Source organism: Hermetia illucens, chromosome 1, assembly GCF_905115235.1.
Source record: "Hermetia illucens chromosome 1, iHerIll2.2.curated.20191125, whole genome shotgun sequence".
NCBI classification, from domain to species: Eukaryota; Metazoa; Arthropoda; class Insecta; order Diptera; family Stratiomyidae; genus Hermetia; species Hermetia illucens.
This window is the reverse complement of record NC_051849.1, coordinates 94,805,648-94,829,277: the sequence shown is the minus strand read 5'-3', so window position 1 is coordinate 94,829,277 and position 23,630 is coordinate 94,805,648. Positions and strand designations below refer to the sequence as shown.

The window sequence follows — 23,630 nt, the reverse complement described above, 5'->3', positions numbered from 1 at the left end:
TTCTATCCGTATTTAGCTGCAAATCCAACATAATCCTTCATATTTTTCCAATCTACGGGACATACGTACATATTATAGCCATAGATATTACGCTCACCCTAAACAAACAAACTGCCTATTTCCGAATACTGTACACATATATGCACGTATATAAATTGATCGTACCCATATTTCGGATTTACTTCTTATATCTATTTGAATTAGGCACTACCCGCAAAGTTCATTAGCACGCATATATTATATACCTACATGCACACATGTCTGGCTGGCAAATAACTAAAAAAACTAAAACAAAATAATTCTCTGCGACCCAATTCACAAGAACTTATTTCGTTGTGGTATTGACGAATTGATATGTGATGATGACGTCATGCAGGTTGTAGAGTGCACGAAATTCACAAAAAATTGGAAAGTTTCACCTCCTATAACTTTGTTAATAATAATTGGATTTTCTTCAAACTTGACCAAATTGTGCATTATGTTCTTCATTATAAGCATGCCAAATTTTGTACTTCTGGAATGAACATAAGGGGGGTGCCGGGTAAATTTCTAAAATGTGGAAATATACTATTATTAACTTTATTTGTGCAGATGTCGGAACCTGATATATTTTGAGGCCTAGATTTCGTAGAGATGCGCCACTGTGATTTTTTTCAGATTTTTCGGTTGGATAGGTTCTGAGAACGAGACCTGTTACACTTTTTGATGGTCATATTTTGAGCGCTCACTCCTCCATGTTTCAGCCAATATCAAATATTGAACCAGTTTCGAAAAGTACTAACTGAGACCTTTCATTTGATACCCCACATGGCTACATTCTGTGAAAAAAAAATTTGCACCCTCCATTCACATGTATGGGGAGCCACCCCTTAAACTTAACACAAAATGGCGCCACTTACTGCATGTAAAGGGATCACCAGATTATATACTCTCACCAATTTTCGTGACAATCGGTCCAGCCGTTTCCGAATAAAACGGGTGTGACAGACAGACAGACAGACGGAGAGACAGACACCGTCTCGATTCTAATAAGGTTTTGTTTCACACAAAACCTTAAAAAAACAATATAATATATGCCGACTACAAAATGTTTAAATAAGCGAAACGCTTTTTTTCAAAATTGTAATTTTTTTGTAATTTAATTAATAAATAGATAGTAGGTTAAAATAAAACCCTACATATTATACGTTTCACTCATAACTAATACATTCCACGTTTTCCATTCTACTAGTACACAATTTTTAATAAATTCTTAAGATAATTAGCATGAATATGAGCCCTAAGCCCTTACACCTTACATATTTTTGAAGAACAAAACCTTAAGAAGTACCTGGAAGACGTTTGGTTTGCTCCATTTCACGAACACGTGTTTATTCATTTAATACGTAATATTCGTAAATTTTCCATAATGAAGCCCATCGTTTTGCATGTCATAACTTTTATCAACCTAATAGGGCCCGTACACTATCAAATAAATTGCGCAACGCAGGCTAATATTTGATAATAATAATGATAATGTATTGACGCATTTAATGCGTTGCCAGTGTATGGGCCCCATTACAGGCTTGTAAGTTTCAAGTATCGTTACAATATTGCATTTTGAAATTTAGATGAAAAATCAGTTTTGAAATGTTATTTAAATTCTAACAGTTATATTTTAGAAGTAATGGTGACCTTTGAAATTGGAAGAATATTCATTTATACGTAAATGATTGAGGTACTGGAAAATTGTAATTTTGTTGGGCAGGGTTTTGACACCATTTACGAAAAACGCTATAGCTCTGTAAGTGCAAAAGATAGATGGCCCTTCCATGACACAATTTCCTTCAAACGAGTCGTGCTGCCCGAGACACCCTGTATATTCATTTCCAGATTTTGGAGCTTCTAATAGAAATCACATTTTAAGTGAAATTATCTGACAAGCCATGCAATCGTTTGCTAGTTTCGTGACGAAGTTTCCAGTATACCCAAAAGTCATAAATTTTTTCATTATTATAAATAGCCAGTCCCACAAACCAAAATAAACTCCAGCCAACTTTTTTCACGGATTCTTCTTCATTGATTGCTACAGAAATGCTCAAATGGCTTTGGAGAATCTATTTTCAGTTCATAAACATGCCATTTTCTTGCTAAATTTTCCCAGTGCGATAGTGATCTAGATGATGGAAATTCAGAGGAAATATGATCGATTCATAAAGTAAATTAAGGGCTCATTTTATGGTTACAGAATAGACGATATACGCTTAGGAAAAAAAAAATTATAATCATTTGATATGCGCGTCCTTTGTTTTGTTTGACAACAACTAGATCTTATAATTATTCGAATGGAATATAGTGTAATTCGGTTATTCTTGCTACTATGAACATTTTTTATTTATAATTTTTTATTTATAATTTTTTATTTATAATTTTTTAATTATAAAGACTTAACAATTTAAAACATTGTTAACTTGGAAACTTGGCCTGTATACAGTTTGTTACATAATTCTTGTCACAACCAAAAACTTCAAATTATTTTTACTTTGATGGCCAACAAAGCGGTAATATTTTTTGCATTTGTTCTTCTTTAGTAAGGTTCAATGTCTGTCTGTCTGTCACAGGCACTTTTCTCAGAAACGGCTATACCGATTGACACGAAATTTGGTGAGCAGGTGGAAACTGTGAACGCCTATGCACATACAATGAGTAATATCCTTCTACGTTGAGATTAAGGGGGGATCCCCATAGATGCAAAAGAGGGGTATACAATTCTTTTACCGAATATAGTCATGCTGTATCTTGATTAGTACTTTTCGTGTAAACACAAAACCTTATTAAAATCGGTTTACTGTCTGTCTGTCTGTCCGTCACACGCATTTTTCTCGGAGACGGTTATAGCGATTGACACCAAATTTGGTAGAAAGGTGGGAACTGTGAACGCTCACGCATGTAGTGAGTTACATCCTTTTACGACGAATTTAAGGGGGGTCACCATACATGCAAAAGGGGGGTGTAAATTTTTTTTTCATCAAATATAGTCATGTGGGGTATCAAATTAAAGGTCTCGATTAGTACTTTTCGAAGCCGGTTTTAGTTTTGACTTTTGCTTAAAAGGTGGGGAGTGCGGGGGGTGAAAGTGGTCATTTCTTTAACGTACCCATTCTCAGAAACTACTCAACCGAAAAATCTGAAAAAAATCAGGGGACTGCCACTATATGGTGCCTAGGCTCCGAAATACCCTCCATACCGATACCTGCTCATATGTTAATAATAGTACATTACTATAATTTTTAGTAATTGACAGGAAAACCCCCCTTAAGTTCACCCTAGAATCACATTTGCAACAATCTAGGCTACGGTATAGATCATGATCCTGCAAACTCAAGACTATGAATGTCAATATCACTTGAAGGTGGCTATTTTCACGTAATATATGCATATTTTACGTGCTACATGCTAATGAGACAAATGCACACTCAAATCTCTTTATAAAAGAAATACAAAAAACCTTTCATACCTGAAGCGTCCAGCTTCCGGTTTCCCGACTTGTTTTTTTTGTGCGTACACGGAGGTGGAAAATCTTAGAAAGACACGTCCGCCGCAGCTCCGCCGCCCGAACGGCGGAACTACAGCGGTCGCGTGTGGCATTTACACCCACTAAAAACCACCCCCGGTCTCTCCAGCCCGAGCCCCGCGGGACCACCATTGAGGTATTACTTCGCGGGGTAGGTTTGCTCTTAGGCACACATCCTTCTCCTATTTGCAGCTTTCCTCCTTCTTTGTTCCTTCAGCAACTCCTCCTGCATTTGGATGATTGCGGAGCCGACCGCAAGCCACTTCTCCTCGGACTCCAGCATCTCAGTAACCAAGCTCTCCAGGGTCCCGCTCCTGCCCAACACCTGCTTTAAGCTCCTTCTCTCCATCGCAAATCGTGGGCAGTGAAACATCACATGCTCTGGATCCTTCGGTATGCCATCGCATCTGAAACAGTTCGGAGAATCATTCAACCCAAAGCGGTGCAGATACTGCCTGTAGCAACCACCGTGTCCCGTGAGGAACTGGGTAATGTGATAGTTGGTCTTCCCATGTTTTCGCTCAAGCCACACCCTAATGTTGGGAATGAGCCTGTGCGTCCACCGACCTTTCGTAGACTCGTCCCATCTGCGTTGCGAGAGATCAAGCGACTCTGACCTTGCCGCATTACTACGCTGTGCATGCCCCTCCATACGTCTTGCATTGTACAGGACACTCATTTCTTTGGCCAGAATGTCAACCGGGATCATGCCTGCCACCACCAATACTGCCTCATCTGATGCGGTTCTAAAAGCACGGCAAACCCTCAAAGCCATCCGCCGGTAAACCGAGTTTGTGGCGCGGCAGGATTCGCAGCATTCGAAATTTATTTCGAATGTTGCGAGCGAATAGATGGCGCGGATCTATCCACTTTGCGTGGCACGCCAAGGGAGTGGAAGATCGCAGTAATTATGTTTTTCAGACCTGTCACTGAATTTAATTATTAAGTTGAAAATTGCTAAAGAATACGGAAGTCCTTTTTGAATTAAAAAATAGAATTTGAGTTAAGTTTGCTGTATAGAATTCGCGTTGAGTTTGCTGTATAGAATTCGCATTGAGTTCGCTTAAATATTTTAATAAAAATATAATTAAGTAATTGACGAGTAGAGCAGGATGGAGCGCACCACTCCGGCTAGCACCAACCTCCGGCAATGTTTCGATCCACCAATATTTGCCAACATTTTTGCATGTGCCGTGGTGGCACTGGCTGCCTTTAGGCATGCATAATCTAGGTGTTCCCTTAAACTCAATTTGGTGTCAATTATTACCCCCAGGTATTTAATAGCCGGCTTTGATACGACCGTATGTCCACCGACCTCCACTTTCCCAGTGTTATTTTTTCTGCGGTTCGATATTAAGACTACTTCCGTTTTCGCGTCCGCCAAGGTCAGCTCAGCCTTTTCTAGCCAGGATTTTACCGCTCTCACTGTTTCCGTTGCGTAAACCTCCACATCTTCTGGGTGTTTTGCTGCAACAACCACAGCTAGGTCATCAGCAAAGCCGACAATCGTAGTCGCCTCTGAGACGGGAAGAGCAAGCACCCCATTATACATTATATTCCACAACAGGGGACCAAGTACCGATCCCTGTGGTACCCCGGCTGTGACAATGTACTCTTTGGGGCCCTCATCCGTCCCGTACCAAAGAGTCCTCTCTGAGAGGTAGTTTTCCACCAAAATCGCTAAGCATCCGGGGACACCTATGTCAGCCAACGCCCCTTTAATTCTATTCCAGTTGGCCGAGTTGAATGCGTTTTTCACATCCAACGCCACCACGGCACAGCAGCCGCCAGAAATCAGTGCACCTTTTGCCAGGTTTACCACCATGCCAATTGCGTCCATCGTAGAGTGGGCACGTCGGAAACCAAACTGGTGTTCCGACAAACCATTGCTGGCTTCGACGATGGGCAGGAGTCTGTTGTAGATGACTCTCTCCATCATCTTCCCCATTGTATCTAACAGGTAGATAGGACGATACGACGATGGGTTTCCAGGTGGCTTGCCAGGCTTCGGAAGCAACACCAACTTTTGCTTTTTCCACTGGGCAGGGAATATTCCTTCTTTTAGGCACGCCACGAAGGTGTTGGCGAAAAGGGCGGGCCTAGTCTTCACTGCCAGTTTCAAAGCTCGGTTGGGGATGCCATCCAAACCTGGGGCGTTGTTGTCACCGAACCTACCACATATTTCCCGCAGCTCCTCCACAGTTACAGGCGGTATTATGCCGTCATTTAGCTGGACAAAAATTTGCCTTCCCCTATTTTCGTGGTGAGCGAACAGAGCGTTAACAATCTGTTTCAGGAGGCGCGCACAGGTCACCTGGGGTGATTTCCGCAGCCTTTTCATCACCACTCTGTAAGCCTCGCCCCAAGGGTTTATGTCGGCATGGTCGCACAGCTGTTTGAAGCAGTTCTTTTTGCTCCTCCGAATGGCTTCCTTTAGGCGGCCACGCAATTGCTTGTATGCCTCCTCTCGACCGTCGCCACCGGGTTTTCCCCTGAGCCTCTGGCAAAGCCTCCTTGCCCGAAAACATGCGGTTCGCAAACTTGCGATTTCGTTGTTCCACCAGTAATTGGGTTGCCTACTGAAGAGCAATCGCCTTCTGGGCATAGTAGCATCGCATGCTTCCGTCACCCATCGAGTGATCTGGGTGGCTTTCTCTCCAGCCGCACCATTCAGGGATATGTCGGATTTGAGCACCGCGGAAAACGTGTCCCCCTCGAAAGCTTTCACTGTCCAGCCAAGCATACCACCCGGCATTCTGCGAAAACTCTTTTTCGAGCTCGATCCGCCCTTGATCTCTATGTAGATTGCCTGGTGGTCGCTTTGAGTATAGTCCTCACTGATATGCCAAGCGATTCTACTGGCTAAAGTGGCACTCACGTATGTCAGGTCCACTATAGACCCCAGGCCCCTTCCCCGGAAAGTGTATGAAGACCCAACATTCGCCAGTACCACGTCCAGCTCCGCGAATGCTTCGAGGAGAACACGTCCCCTGACATTAGTTATCCGGCTGCCCCATTCAAGAGCCCATGCATTGAAATCGCCTCCTATTATGATCGGCCAACGTCCTCTTGCATCCAAAACAAGAGCGGCAAGCATCCGCTCATACTCGACGAGTGTAGCGCTGGGTGGAGCATAACAGCTGTAGATGTGGATGCCCTACACCTTCGCTCTGATAAAGCCCTCCTCCGGGTGCTCCATTATTTCCTCGAAGGCTTGTTCTCCACAAGTCCACAGCGCTGCTTGGCCCGTTTGGTCTTTGACTCAAACGCTACCACCGTGGTTTCGGTATGGTTCACTTAGTATGGCCACATCGATGTTTTTCTCGCGGATGGTTTGCGCAAGTAGATCCTGCGCCGTCTCGCAGTGGTTGAGGTTGATTTGTATCAATGTGCCGATGGTCAACACGCTCCTTTCTTTTGCACAGTAGACAATTTGGGTCAGCTCCGCAGTCCTTGCTGATATGGCCTTCCACTCCGCATCTCCTGCATTGCTTTGACCTGTCACAAACATACTTGGCCCCAGCCGCAAAAGGAGTCGGAACGAGTGCTTTTACGATGAATGTAAGCTAGCAACGGAACGGAAGAATGCCGCGTACCGAGTTGTGTTGCATTCTCAAAGAACGCGGGCACGCGCAGAGACTTATCACGAACTCCGTCGAGCGGAGAAGCGAGTACAGGGAGCAACCGCACCAGGCGCGCAAGTTTTACCAACAAGTCAGCAGGATGAAGCCTTATACACCTCGAGGAGGAGGTCCGGCCAACTGAAGACAACGGACAAATACTGTCACCACCAAGTATAGGGGAAACAATCCGTGCAATTCATAGGCTAAAAGTCGCCAGGAGCCGATGGAATTACAACCGAATTGGTTAAATATGGAGGCGACCAGTTACACCAAGTGGTTCATCAACTTGTGCTGAAGGTATGGGATAGCGAATCAATGCCTGTCGATTGGCAACGAGGCATTATCTGTCTACATAAAAATGGAGCTATCACACAGTGCAGCAATTATAGAGGTATCACGTTGCTGAGTACCATCTTTAAGATATTCTCCGCTATCTTGCTAGGCCGGATAGCCCCATACGCCCAGAACATCATTGGCCCACACCAAACAGGCTTCACTCCAGGCAAATCAGCAACAGATCAGATTTTCCCTCCGTGGCAAGCGATGGAAAAACTGTTGGAATATGGACAACAGTTGCACCATCTATTCATCGACTTTAAAGCCGTCTATGATAGCATAGCCAAGGTAAAACTGTACACGGCCATGAGAGAGTTCGGTATCTCGACGAAATTAATTAGACTGACTAGGCTGACCCTGACCAATTTGCGAGGCCAGATAAAAGCAGGAGGATCACTCTCAAGACCATTCGACATCAACAACGGTCTACAACAAGGGGATGCCTTATCATGCGTCCTCTTTAACCTGACCCTCGAGAAAGTGATCCGTGATGCTGATGTAAATGCAAGAGGTACGATCCTCTTTAAGTCCACCCAACTACTGGCCTATGCTGACGATATTGACATCATGGGAAGAACCACCCGAGACGTACAAACTGCCTGCATCCAGGTCGAGCAGGCGACCATTGGGGCGAGATCTTGGGCTGCACGTCAATGAAGGCAAGACAAAATATATGGTGGCAACGTCAGCACCGAAGACGAATCAACCAACAACATCAAACCGCACTTGTCAAACAGGAAGAATAAGGATAGGAGAATACAACTTTGAGACCGTTGATAATTTCTCCTATCTAGGGTCGAAAATCACAACCGATAACAACTACGATGATGAAATCCGCGCACGGTTGTTCTCAGCCAACACAGCCTATTTCAGCTTACAAAGACTGTTCCGCTCGAAACGTCTCACCATAGGGTCAAAGCTCTTACTATACAAGACTATGATCTTGCCAGTCCTCATGTATTCCTCGGAAACTTGGGTTCTTAGCAAGAAAAATTGCGAACTCTTGGCCACGTTCGAGAGAAGAATCCTCCGAAGAATGTTTGCCCCCTACATAAGGATGGACGATTCCGTAGCCTACACAATGACGAAATCTATGAGCGATACCATGACCGTCCGGTTGTGAATAAAATCCGGTTGAATAGGTTACGGTGGGCGGGTCAGTTAATCCGTATGGATGAGGATGATCTCAACCGGAAAGTCTATAAGGGCAATATCTATGGTAGAAGAAGAAGACAAGGCAGACTCTACCTAAGATGGAGCGATGGCGTAGGTCAGGACGCGAGACAGCTTCTAGGGATATCGAATTGGTTGACCTCGGCGCAAAACCGGGATGTCTGGAGTTTCTTATTAAGGCAGGCCTAGACCGGATACCGATTGTTGCGCCGTTGATGATGATGATCCACTCAAAAGATTTTATAAAAGAAATAAACAAAACCTTTCATACCTAAAGCGTCGAGCTTCCAACTTGCCGACTTGTTTTTATGATAAGCTATCACAACAATTTTCAAGGCATTCGCTGCATTCGGCAAACCTTCCGTAAATAATATGGTAAATCATAATGCCATGCGGATACGGGTTATCTCCCAAATCCCACCCAAAAACATCTCTGCCATCAGCACAGTCAAGGGGGCTTCACGGTTTCCTCGTAGAACTCTTTCACTCTGATCTTGCGGTAGCAGTCTTTTCTGCCACCCTCGACAATTATTCTCATGATTATTTTGTATATTTCCATCAAGGAGTGCCGCATCTATTCAAGATAAGATACGACACACGATATATTTCCTTCTATTATATTATACATTGTTCTTAAGTCACGTGCATTGTTTATTTCTAACGATCTTTAATTTTTGAGACTTCTAAAGCTATCGATGTTCCGCGTCTTATGAGTCAAAGAAATTTCTACCTGACCTTCTACATACATACATATATTTTCACATTCAAATTACTGATGAGTCGCCTAATTTATGTCAGAACAATAAACTCTACGGAAATCTTTTTAATGTTTATAGAGCTCTTGGTGTTGGCCGTTATCCTGGAACACGAAAATTGTGTTTGATTTAGTATCTTTTTGATTATGAATTCCTTACGGTTTTGTAAAGGTAGAAATATAAGGACATTATTTATTTTGAGTAGGTGTTCCACTGTTCGTCCATTTAAATAAATTAAAGAAAAACGCAACAAACGTTTTATGTACTTTTCGATAAAAATGCTATCTTCAAAGTGAATGCTTAGTGGAAAACATTTAAACTGGAAGATTTATGCCACCAATACGGAATACTGTAATAAAAGGTAGCTCGTAAGACATAAAATGCCAGAATTAGGGTGACGCAGAATCTTGTAGTATGTACGTATTTACGCATTATTTGTATTTTAAGATATATTTAAAGCTCGAAACGTTGCGAAAGCAATAGCCGTCCATTGTTTTTGTATTTATTTATATTGAAATCTCCAATTACTTTCCATCGTCCCAACGCAGAAAGTCCAAAGTGATATTACAACATAAACACCACCAGTACAGTTTGCTCAAGTTTCATTCTAATCCCGCAACACTAGCCACCCCATAATCACCTAATGGAATTTAGCGGTTATTTTTAAAATCGTTTCTCCCAGATTTTCAAATTTTTCAAAACCAAACAAATTGCTTTCATATCGAATGATTTTTTTGTCGCAATTATGCGTTTCCCCGATTTTCATCTTCATCGCATTTTCACTCTTTGTATTGGCAAAACGGGAAATCCAACTGGGTCCGTGTATCAGAAAAGATAAACGAATGAACATTTTCGCTGACGTTATCTAAATAACAAAACCCGCGGCTTGGGTCTGACTTGAGTTTTCATCGTTTTCTTAAATTTTTCTCTCGACCGAGTTTTGTTGTGTAGCAGCAATGCACAGGAATTCCCTCAATTTCCCTCTCTGTGTGAGGATTTTCCAACGTGAATTTAAGAAAACTCATCTCATGGTAGATTACTTTTGGCGGCATACCAACCAACAACAACAATGAGAAGCTTCTTTAAAATTTCATCCCAATTTAAATATCAGTCCGAGCTCGGTGTTTCTTGCGGCTGAAAACTGGGAACGTTTCGGGACGCATGAAAATTGTTTGTCTTTGAAAATTTTGGTTTTTGGAAGAATGCGTAAGGTTTGTGAACTTGGTTTCTGGTGACAAGATGCACATCTGACCTGCAAAGAAAATCTGATGAGGAGTGAACTAGTGAATGGAAAATTGAACTTGAATTGAAATACTTAAACAACTTGGGATCGCTTTATGAAAAGTTCAAACATTTTCCTAAAACATTTATTAAGTGAAACCAAGTGTATCCTTCCAGTGTTTTTACTTTATTTTGTGTTCAGTGGTTGCGGTTTGTGGCAATTGTGAGTGTGTACTCGAATACAAGCATTTCTAACACGCAGAGAATGTACTCAACATCACTTGAAATAATTGTTTCACTCGGTTATGTGTTTCAACATTGTAAAATTCAACATAAACGTTGCAAATAGACCACTCGACTGGAGTCGTGGATATTATGCGCGAAGCATTACAAGAATCTCATTAAAATCTATAAATTTAGGATTTTGTGATGGATCAGTAAATATTTGTACAAATTTCTCACAAGTATATCGACTTCTCCAGCATCGGTGTTGATGGAAATATCACACATTGTTGGTTATAATTAGATCGCGCGAGGGTTTTATCTCGAGTTCCATATGTAATAATTTATTCTTGTTTCAAAATATTGAATTCTTTCAAATGACATTCACTATATACACGTACAGAAACCCTTCAACTGAATATTATTAGTAGAATGGAAAACTGAACAATAGATGATTTATGCAGTTATATGTATTTGAAGATCCTCCATCCTATCACTGTGTACACCTGAGAAAAGTATTAATCTCTCGATATTCGTTATTCGTATTCTATAATATTTACATATGCAACTGCAAATTGGCGTTCAACAAGTTAGTGAATTATAGACAGTCAGAATGCCCACAATACTTCTGCAGGTTTCCTGCTTTTCCACAGGATAAACTTTGTAGTACAATTGTTTGGTTCTGATAGGAAAAGTTTGGTGTGTTTACCAGCATTAAGGCTTTGCCACCTGTCGTTGTGAAAAACTTGTTCCCCGCTTTTTATGGCAGCATTAGCCAATGCTACTGATATGCTGGCTCCGGTCCTGGTACGGGGAGATTGAAAACTCTTTTGCTAAAGCATCCGAGATTTAATTTGCCCGTAAACCACAATGACCGAGTACCCAGGGTAATTCCGCCGTATTCTGGAATTTGGAAACAGAGTTCAATCGTTTTCTACATTCCTGAACGATCGTTTAAGTGAGCAAAGAACTACTTAACACCCTCAATGCAGCCTCACTGTCGCTACAGGTTGCGATGAACCGGCTCTTCAACTATTCTTCAATCGTCCAGGTTGCCGCCCTTAGGATCGCATACACTTCACCCTGAAAAACTACTACATATTGCCCCTAGGGGAAAGCCAACTTCTCGTTTTTATTCGATAGATGGACTCCAACTTCAGAGCCCTGTTTTCTTTTCGGTGTAGAAGACGTCAGTATATCCTATTATACATTTTTCTGGTTTGTTACAATTTTCTCTACGTTTCAAAATAACTTCATATCTTCTACCAAACCGATGTGGAAGAGAATTAGAAGACATTGCGAAAACTGTATTCATTGCTGCCAGAAACTCTTCTAATGCTCTGTGTTCTCGCGCCCATAAGTTCGTCATAGATCGCATGGAATTAGTCTATGAGCTGCTCTCATTGCAGTGGTCTGAATAAACAAATCCATCCATATGAAATCTAGGCCTCAAATCTGCTCATATTTTAGAAATTTACCCGAAAATCCCCATTTAGTTCATCCTAGATATACAATATCATCATCACCAGCGACGCAACAACCGGTATCCGATCTAGGCCTGCCTTAATAAGAAACCCCAGACATCCCGGTTTTGCGCCGAGGTCCACCAATTTCATATCCCTAAAAGGTGCCTGGCGTCCGTAACCTATTGAGCCGGATTTTATCCACAACTGGACGGTCATGGTATCGCTCATAGATTTCGTCATTGTGTAGGCTACGGAATCGTCCATCCTCATGTAGGGGGCCAAAACTTCTTCGGAGGATTCTTCTCTCGAACGCGGCCAAGAGTTCGCAATTTTTCTTGCTAAGAACCCAAGTTTCCGAGGAATACATGAGGACTGGCAAGATCATAGTCTTGTACAGTAAGAGCTTTGACCCTATGGTGAGACGTTTCGAACGGAACAGTCTTTGTAAGCTGAAATAGGCTGTGTTGGCTGACAACAACCGTGCGCGGATTTCATCATCGTAGCTGTTATCGGTTGTGATTTTCGACCCAAGATAGGAGAAATTATCAACGGTCTCAAAGTTGTATTCTCCTATCCTTATTCTTCCTGTTTGACAAGTGCGGTTTGATGTTGTTGGTTGATTCGTCTTCGGTGCTGACGTTGCCACCATATATTTTGTCTTGCCTTCATTGACGTGCAGCCCAAGATCTCGCCCCAATAGCCGCCTGCCCGATCTGGATGCAGGCAGTTTGTACGTCTCGGGTGGTTCTTCCCATGATGTCAATATCGTCAGCATAGGCCAGTAGTTGGGTGGACTTAAAGAGGATCGTACCTCTTGCATTTACATCAGCATCACGGATCACTTTTTCGAGGGTCAGGTTAAAGAGGACGCATGATAGGGCATCCCCTTGTCATAGACCGTTGTTGATGTCGAATGGTCTTGAGAGTGATCCTCCTGCTTTTATCTGACCTCGCACATTGGTCAGGGTCAGCTTAGTCAGTCTAATTAATTTCGTCGGGATACCGAATTCTCTCATGGCCGTGTACAGTTTTACCCTGGCTATGCTATCATAGAGGGCTTTAAAGTCGATGAAGAGACGGTGCAACTGTTGTCCATATTCCAACAGTTTTTCCATCGCTTGCCACAGAGGGAAAATCTGATCTGTTGCTGATTTGCTTGGAGTGAAGCCTGTTTGGTATGGGCCAATGGTGTTCTGGGTGTATGGGGCTATCCGGCCTAGCAAGATAATGGAGAATATCTTTTAGATGGTACTCAGCAATGTGATACCTCTATAATTGCTGCACTGTGTGATATCCCCCTTTTTATGTATGAGACCTCGTTGCCAATCGTCAGGCATTGATTCGCTATCCCATACCTTGAGCACAAGTTGATGAACCACTTGGTGTAACTGGTCGCCTCCATATCTAACCAATTCGGTTGTAATTCCATCGGCTCCTGGCGACTTATGATTTTTAAGCCGATGAATTGCACGGACTGTTTCTCCTAAACTTGGTGGTGACAGTATTTGTCCGTTGTCTTCAGTTGGTGGGACCTCCAAATCGCCGATGTTCCGGTTGTTCAGTAGCTCATCAAAGTACTCAACCCATTGCTCCAATATGCCCATTCTGTCAGATTTCCCTCTTTGTCTCGGCAGGATGAGCATCGAGGTGTATAAGGTTTCATCCTGCTGACTTGTTGATAAAACTTGCGCGCCTGGTGCGGTCGCTCCCTGTACTTTTCAAGTTCACAGACTTGTTGGTTCTCCTAGGCTTCCTTTTTCCGTCTGTGAAGTCGCTTCTCCGCCCAACAGAGTTCGTGATAAGTCTCTGCGCGTGCCCGAATTCTTTCAGGCCAAGTATGTTTGTGGCCGTATCCATGATAATGTTCTTCAGATGATTGTAAAGATGATTTGTTGATGCTTCATCTCCAGGTCCTCTGTTGACTGCGGTTATTGCGGCATCCATTTGCCTCTTATAGGTGTCCCGGAGGACTGTGTTGTGGATGGCTTCAGTGTCCACTCTGACCTGATTGTCAGAGGGGATTCTAGGTGGTATTGCTATTCGAGCTCGGAGCACCATGCCGACGAGATAGTGATCCGAGTCTATATTGGCCCCCCTATATGTTCTGACATTCATGAAGGCTGAGAGGTGGCGGCGTTCGATCAGCACGTGGTCAATTTGGTTGAAAGTGGTCCCGTCTGGAGAGGCCCAAGTATGTTTGTGGACCGCTTTCCGCGCAAACCAGGTACTTCCAACAACCATTCCGTGTGACACTGCTAATTGAATAATCCGCAGTCCGTTATCGTTTGTTTTTTCGTGTAAGCTATGGGATCCAACGTATCGCCTGAATACGGGCTCCTTCCATACTTGGCTGTTAAAATCCCCAAGTATGATTTTGATATCATATCTGGGACAGACCTCGAGGGTTCGTTCTACTGCCTCGTAGAAGGTATCCTTCTCCGACTCTGCAGCCTCCGCTGTAGGGACGTGAACGTCAATGAGGCTTATATTTCTATGCCTTATATTCTATATGCCTCGCAAGTGCAGAGTGCATAGCCGTTCGCTTATGTTTTGAAAGCCGATAACAGCAGGTTTCATTTTTTGGCTGACTAAGAAACCTACCCCGAATACATGGTTTACTGGATGACCGCTATAATATGTGGTGTAGCGGTTCTTCTCCAGGAAACCGGTCCTTGTCCATCGCATCTGTTGTAACGCTGTTATATCAGCCCTATATTGGGACAGGGTATCGACTAGCTGCTCATCAGCTTTATCTCTGTACAGGGAGCACACGTTCCATGAGAAAATGCGTAAATCGTTAATCCCTTGTCGTTGCCGGGTTCGTTGTTGTAAGATCCATCCTGTCCGAGGCACCTTTCGTGGCTTCGTAACATCGGTTTTCCGTGTAGCGTTGTTAGCACTGCCTAACCCCCAACCTGGAGGACCAGTTGGTACAATTTATCCCGTTTTTAGGCACGGGAGACTCGCCTTCATCCTTCTCCGTCTGCAGCTTTTCGTTATGAAAGAGCTCCCAACGGTCACCACGTAGAGGTGGAGATAGGGTTTGGTAGTAGAGCTGTTGGTGTTGGTTCAGTAGGCATTTCCCAGGTTTTATGCTCCATCGTGGGTACCAATCCACGTTTCGCCCTGGGACCTACACTACCCTTTGACCACAGGAGGAGCGGAGTTCCCAGAACCTATTCAACCGAAAAATCTGAAAAAAAATAACAATCGTTCATCCATATGAATCTAGGCCTCAAATCTGCTCATATTTTAGAAATTTAACCGAAAATCCCCATTTAGTTCATCCTAGATGTACAATATATATATGGTTAGTAATAAATAGTGAACAATTTTCAAGTTTAAAAATTTATCGCACCCTAAGACGCCTATGATATCATAATCATATAAGGAGAACCCATAGGAACGGCGGAATTGGAGCACAGCCACGTCATCAGCATAATCTTGAGCGGGTATTGGCAGATTCTGCAATTCACGTAGTAGTGAGTCGGTCAACATACTCCACAGAAGTGGACCCCTCCTTGCGAGCAGGCCTTAGTCGCTTCCGTTATTAGGTGGCCATCAACACCCACTTCAGCAAACAGCAATCTCTGCGTTAGAATCTCATAGATCCATTTAATTGAAATTGCATGAGCACCAGCATCTCTTTCAGCTTTTGGAAAGGCGCACAGTCAAAACCCCCATCGTCCTCTATCTTTCAAACCAAAGAACCAAAAGCAGACTTGCGGTACTTTCCACGCTGTTAAGCTTTAATTTAGTGGGTGCGACCTTAGCGCGTTCCTACGAACATGACTTCCTACCAGTCTCTCCACACATTTCAGTGAAAATGATGTGAAGCTGATTTGTCTGAAGGTCTTTGGATTTGCATAGTCAACTTTTCCAGGCTTAGGTATGAATACTACCTTAACTTTCTGACTAAAGGTGGCACGTAACCAAGAGCAAGACATTCTCAAGAAATATCTGTTAGAAGTTGCCTTAGTGGTCCATACCTTCCTTTGGCGTTGCTAGATAGATACCATCCATTCCAGGGCCTTTGAAGTGTTTAGTATAGCAGCTCCCACCTTTTCATTTTTAACAACCGCTCTTGCAATGTCCCAATTCTCCTTGCAACATCTTTGTCACCATTCGGATGGTGTACTTCCAAGAGAGTCTGGATAAACTCAGCTCTGGAATTCCTAAAAGTTTCATCCGATCTCCTAAGAGAATCTGATTGGTCTTCTATCGCTGAAGGAGTCCTTAGTCGCCTAAGGACTTTGTTGCCAAGAAGTTTATTGGACTTTGTTCAATCCATTTTCCTATGATTCCGTCTTTGTACAACAGGCGATTATCTGAGAGAGACTTCATCTAGCACTAGCCAGTCTCTAAGCAATTCTAACATCTTTACAGTACAGATTATTAAGTCAATTCCTTCAATTTTGCCTAGCCCCACACACACATTTTACGTTCGCGGTCATCAGACCAACTTAAATGATAAAATCAAACAGCTTCTTGCCTCTATGATTGCATCTGTTACTACCCCAATAAATATGCTGAACATTCGGATCACAACCTATTAAGAGTTCAAGATCAGTTGATTCTGCATACACTATCAGATTCCTTGGTTTTTACGTCAGCGGAGGATACAAAGAATCATAGAGCAAGTGAGCAGATTCAACTAGGACGTTTCTCCTATTGCTATTAACTTCGTATTGTAAGTTGACCGGAACTAGGTCGCGCGAAGAATTGTTTCAGCATGGTTGCCTCTAACAATTTTGAAATCACGACGCAGGCTCTTGGTCTAGTGGATTTCTTATCGAAAAAGATCCTAGTCCCTTTACGAACCAAAACAGAAAAATTTAAGAGCGATGCTGCAACTTTGCCAGCCTTGTTGCCAGTAGACAGGAAGAGGCTTTGTCATGCTACAGGTTAATTTGACTAAACTTTATATTTGTAGGCATATGTAAGTATAGTCTAACGTGAAAACCGCTGGTAACTGAAACGTCAGCTGCGTCCAGTGTGTATCTCATCAGGGTTATCAGCTTGCTTTCGCGTTCCGCCGAAAGTTCTGACCATTAATGCCACCTTCTTATGTGCTATGTGTTCATTCCCAAAAACTTCATCGTCCTTCGCAGTACTTTTCCGTTTTTGTCGGCTGGCATGGTGTATACGAAGTTTGCGACTTTTTACTACTTTTACAGTTACAGTCCATCGCTTCCATCTTCATGTGTTTTGGAAACCCTTATATGCGAAAATAAAAATTTACTTGTAAAGGGGAAGCTGGGCGTTTAAGTTCTAAAAATACTTCACAAGCATCGGAAACGATAATTAATCTACTCATAGGTACGTCATGAATACTGGCCACCTGACAATTATTCACAAACTTTGATGCAGCAAAAGAAATCCATATTGTGCGGGCATTGATGTCCCGGTGGCCCACTTCGCTTTCCATTCCGTTTTTAAGGCAATTAATATGCGAATTTAACCTTCACTGAGCATCGCGCAGAGAAAGGAAAAAGGAACAACCACTTTCTACTCACTGCCATCTTCACGTTTCCACAAACCTCGAAGATCCTCCAGTGGCATAAAGATGCGAGATGACTTGATAATATTCAAGATTTTTTTCTTATTTCTGACCTATCATTGGATCATTGCAACCTCCAATGGCGGACCATTCTTCATTCCCAGCTTGAAACACCTAAAACTCAAACCTGTGGGGGTATAGAAAACACTCTTCGTGTCATCTTCCAAAATTTCGCTTCTGGGGGTGATTTCGCCACCGACATTATTTCTCCATCACAATAGAATACCTCCCTCCTTCTCAAATTATCCTTAAGTGATATTGTTGAATTTATTTGTCAAGCCCGTCGCCGAACAAGTTAATAAATCGCGATAGAGTAACTCCCTCTACTGTATCCTACCCAGCAGCTAAAAACGATCTCCTGTGCCTTCTAATCTCATCAGTCGGTCCAGATCTCACCAATTCTTGGTTCTGTTGACCTCGGCTTTGAACTTCAAATTCGAAGTCGGCACAGTAAAGCTATAAATTGTATCAAATTTGTGCACATTGCTGGGTGACCTAAGGTCAACTGTCGTGCCTACATTCGATAATATATAACTTGGGCAAGTTTTTTTGCAAACAAGGGGATCAAGGAACATTGTACCTGATCAATTTTCGCTTGGAAATGAATTTTTGGGTTTAGGGGAAAGCTACCAATTGTTAGGTTTCTTTAATCATTTTCATTGTTAAATGTTGAATGTAAATGAATGTCGGGATAGGTGTTCAAACTTGAGGAGAAGAGGAAATATTACATAATATTAAATGCACTTCCTTATAAGATTGTCCTTAACAAAGGCGAATGAAATACTGCACATTCCACAACGCCGCGAACACTACATGTTATTTAGTAATGTGATACCTCTGTAGTTGTGGAACTGCTTCATATTGCCCTTTTTATGTACATATATATACACACATATACCATATGGTGAGATACAGAACTTCAACCATACAAACATGCCATCGTTCGCGGTTGCCTGAAATGCACTCCAGCTTCCCTCACGATTCCCTAAAATGCTCGCACTCCTTTTCCACTCTTCTGCATGGCAATCCACTCGTCGCCATTTTGAGGGAGTGAATTCTACTGCATGGCGTAGCCTGAATTTGTCCCTTTCCTTAATGGGTCACACACTCCGTCACTGCCAATTCCTGACTCCAATCATATGGCCCCTGAATGAGAGGCCTGTGCGCCAAGTTCTTCGTTTGTGATAGTATCAGACCAGCGTACTCCGCTGATACGACGAAGACAGGTGTTCACAAAGGTTCGGAACTTTTGATAACAGTGGGACTCACTCCCATATAGCAGCACAGAAAGAACATTACCACAGAACAGTCTCAGCTTGACTTTGGTGTTGAGATAACTGTGTTTCCAGCTTTTAGCCAAAGCAGCTAAAGCGAATTTAATACTGTTAATGTGTAGGACTTGATCCAGTTCGGTGGCACCGTCGGCAAAAATCACGTTTTCTAGATATGAAAATTGATTGACGTCGTCGATGCTCTGCCCATTAATAAAGTGCGATAACGCATCAGACTCGGAACCTTGATTTTGTTGATGTTTATCTTCAATCCAACAACACCTCTGTTTATATATAGGACACATAGCGCTTCGTTGCAAGCTGTCAGGCGTTGATTTGCTATCCCACACCGTGAGCATAGGCTGATGTACTGCTTGTTGTAACCAATCACCTCTGTATTTAACTAGTTCGGCTGTATTTCCATCGGCTGCTGGTGATTTATGATTCCCAAGCTTATGAGATGTACATACTTTCATCAAAATATTACACTTAGCCCATTACCCCAATATGTCCATTCGGTCGAAAATCAGATTTCCCTCTTTGTCTCGACAGAGCGTATATGGCTTGACACTTCCGCGGCTGGTGCGGTTGCTCCCTCTTTTTTACGAATTCACAGATCAGGTGATTCTGGCAGGCTTCTTTATTAGGAATTTTTAGGTTGGAATTCTCCCATTCCGTTGCTAGCTTACAATCATTGTTGAATCAGGCGTGTCGACTTTTTTGCAATTGGGGCCAGATATATTTGTGGCTGTATCAATGATAACGTTATGCAGGTGGTTGTGGAAATAATTTGTTGATGCTTCCTCCCCACACCTCTGCTAATTGCGGTGATTGGGTCTTCCATTTCCCTTTATATGTATTACGGAAAGCTTTGTTGTGGATGGCTTCAGTGTTCACTTCCACCTGGTTGTCAGAGGAGATTTCACTCGGTGTTTTTATTTGAACCCGGAATACCATACCAACTATAATAGCTTGTGATGCGAGTCTATACTAGCCTACTATTTGTTCTGGCATTCATCAATACTAAGATGAAGCGGCATTCATTAGCATGTGATCACTTTGATTGAAAGTTATGAAATCTGGAGACTCTTACGTTTATTTGTGCACCATTTTCCACGCAAACCAGGCACTTCCCAGAACCTCTACGGCGACGCTGATAATTGAATAATCCGCAGTTCATTATCATCGTTGTTTTTGTGTGAGCTATGGGAGCCAACCTATTGCATGAATAAGGGCTCCACCCCTACTTGGCTGTTAAGAATTTTCCAAGTATAATTTTGATATCATACCTGCTCGATCTTCTCCAGGAACTGAGATCATCCCTGGTAACGCTGTTACATCAGCCTGATAAGGGGACACGGTATCGGCTACTTGGCAACTCCTTTTCTGTACAGAGAGCGCCTGTTTCATAAGAAAAAGAACAAATCGTTAGTCGTAGTTTTCGTTGCTGAATCCGTCGTTGTAATATTCATCCGTTCCGAGGCTCCTTTTGTGGCTTCCTAACAAATTGTTTTGCATGTAGGGTTATCAACCCTTCTCAACCTGTTTTTAGACGCGTGAGACTGGCCCTCACCCTTCTCCGTCTGAAGTTTTCGTTAAGAAAAAACTCCTAGGGTTTGGTTGTTGGTATTGGTCCAGGCGTTTTCCGGGTTTTATTCTAGATCATGGGTACCAATCCACTTTTTCACCCTGGGACCTATCCTACCGTCATTATCGTTATCGACATTTCATTAACATCAATAAAATTACAAATATCGGACTAGCAATTTTTCTGGAAAATTCCCCATTAATATACAAAAAACCTTTGTAAAAGAAAGTTTTCCAGCTACAAAATTTTACTATTTTTGAACACTCAATAGCAAGCTTTTATACTGGTCCAACGTAAGTAAATCCTATGATGATGTAAAATATGATGAAAGCACATGCTAAGCATGCAATAAACGAGGCGATAACCAATTTTTTTTTGAAAATTTCAAAAATGAAATTTGGTTGGTCTTCACACGCATAAATCATTTGAAAATGAAATCGGAAGACTCAACGCAGGCAAAGCAATTAGAACACCGATATTTTGTATCACTTGCCCTGATGACTTTGCGCTACATTATTTGCTAATTTTTACCGCTGGGTACAGGCTAATTTAGTATGCTAAAATGCAACTCGAGATAATTTAAGATAAATATAAACATCAGAGGCTGCTGACGGGATCCCTAAGGAAAACCGGGCAGTAAAACAACCACCAGTTGTTCGAAAGTCTGAGAAGAAAAATAAAATAAAGCAGATAGTCCCGATGCAATCTGCAATGTGCATGTGCATGTGAGAATAGTAAGAAAAGTGTCGTATGCTATTTAGACGATGTGACTGAAAATAAACCTAGTCTCCCCCCGACTGAAGAAAAGAACGAATGACCAGTGCGGCTCTTAAGAAAATATAAAAGTATGCATGTACACGATTTCGTAATACGAGGAGCAATAAATGAACACGTTTGCCACCCTCCTCCGTAGCACGTTCATCCTAGCTATCAACAAGTAAATGTCGGGCGAAGTATTTAACTTATGTCAAGGCTGCCATCGATAATTCTAAGAGTGGAATTCGAAAACTTATTATTGGATCTGGTCGTGAAGGAGGGACTCAAAGAGAATATTTTGTCTGGTAATAATTTTTCAAACAAAAAAGTGGCAAGAAAGTGGACGGAATTTCCGCAGAAAAATTGGAGAGTGCAGACTAATAAAAAAAATGTGTAAAAATTGCCTACAAGAATTGTACAGAGCGGACAGCATGTCAGACTGCTAAAAGCTCCCTCATCGCGAGCCGTCACTCAGGAGTGATTGACACCCCATATTGTGTATGTACAATCCCCCTACCCCCAAAGACGCAAGCTCAACTCCATCCAGACAAGCTATTCTCACGCCAATCCTCAGCCAGGATAACAACTGGCAAATAGTGTGTTTGTTGAAGCATTCGTTACGAGTACAGAATTGCGTGCGTATAGTTTTGGCGAGTTCAGTGCACCAGAGTGTCGTGAAAAACACGTTTGTGCCGGGTTCCGTGAATGCGTGAATGAAACGAGTGGTCAGAGAAACGTATAAGTGGCACGAAAAGGGTTAAATCATGTCGACTTCGAGCATAGGACGCGACGAAATTCGGAAGCCCTTGCTCGATGCCTACCTTTTGGAGCGTCGAATCCTTTTGGGATGCAGTTCCTTCGTTGCCGTCGCGCTGATTATCTGGATTGTCGCCATCTCCACGGATCGCTGGTCGGTTATTTCGGGCGAAGGCGGTAAGTTCATGATACTATGTAAGTTCTTGCTAACACGTATGTGTACATATATCACAAATGTTATGAGTAAGAGGTCACGGTCAGCACGATGGACATTTTCTACATGAGTGCAAAATGTTGTGTTCCGAAAAGTTCCTGATTCAGTAGAGGAGGCAGGACGTGATTGGTCTCCTTGGTAAACAAACGTTTTAACTTTGTTTACTAAAGGAAGCAATTTCAACTATGTAATATTGATCAAACCAATTTATGCGGGATAGCCTTGCACGTAATAACCAACGCATAGCCTTGGACATTAAAAGAGCCTTGTCCAGAATTACTCGATACCCTTTTCCGATCCTTCTAAATTATGCAATACAATCATTATGTATTACAGCAAAACTAAAATACAATTTACTTAAATTCAATATAAGTATGTAATCCTCTAATTCAAGTAAAGTGGTTCAGTAATCGAATTCAGACCAAATATGATGTTAGAATCCATCCACAGAAATCACGGGTGAAAATCCCAAGCTCCCCTAAGCACGTCTATCATAAACTCTTCAACAAGTTTAACCGAGATGTGGAAATTTGATGTCCTTAATGACATCATCTCACTTGTTGCTGGCTCCATGACTCCAAATTGACATCATCGACATCATGTGAGCATTCGTCGTCTGTATACATATTATTTGAATTTGGGAAAATGAGATGAACTAGAAATTACGCACGTCTTCAAAGTTTTTCTCTAATTGGAGTTTTCCCATGAGATAAACGGCGTTTATGTTCCTACATTCAAATTTTTAGCAGCGTAATAATATGTTGTCGTGTCTTGTGTGAGCTAAATTTTGCTACCAGACAAATTACGTCACTGTCGTGTGAAATATTTGGTGACTATGCTCGGGAATGACTTGGGTATTTCTCTTTCACAAGAAGTCCTCTTGGATCCCTTCTTTATTGATTGTTGTAATATCCTCCAGGTGTGAAAAGTTTTATGGTTGATTTATGTGATAGAATTTACGAGAGAATTCTTTACCTAAGGGAATCAACGAAAGGTCGAAGAAGAAGAGGCAGAATACAAAAACAAAAGACAATGGTATAACTCAAGCTCGCCGAATTTGCATATTCATTATATATACATACATGGTAATAGTAACAACAAACAAACAGAAACAGCTGAGTTCAAATTTGTGTAAG

General features: G+C 42.3%; 1 protein-coding gene across 1 annotated transcript in view; it reads left to right on the top strand.

Moving 5' to 3' along the window:
- The first annotated feature begins 10,563 nt into the window (after positions 1-10,563).
- The window catches only part of LOC119646487, an 89,520-nt gene continuing 76,453 nt past the window's right edge, over positions 10,564-23,630 (top strand). Inside the window, exons 1-2 of the mRNA XM_038046946.1 lie at positions 10,564-10,884; positions 21,312-22,457. Coding sequence (XP_037902874.1) covers positions 22,289-22,457 — 169 coding nt within the window. The 5' untranslated portion in view covers positions 10,564-10,884; positions 21,312-22,288. The remainder of the gene's footprint in view (positions 10,885-21,311; positions 22,458-23,630) is intronic.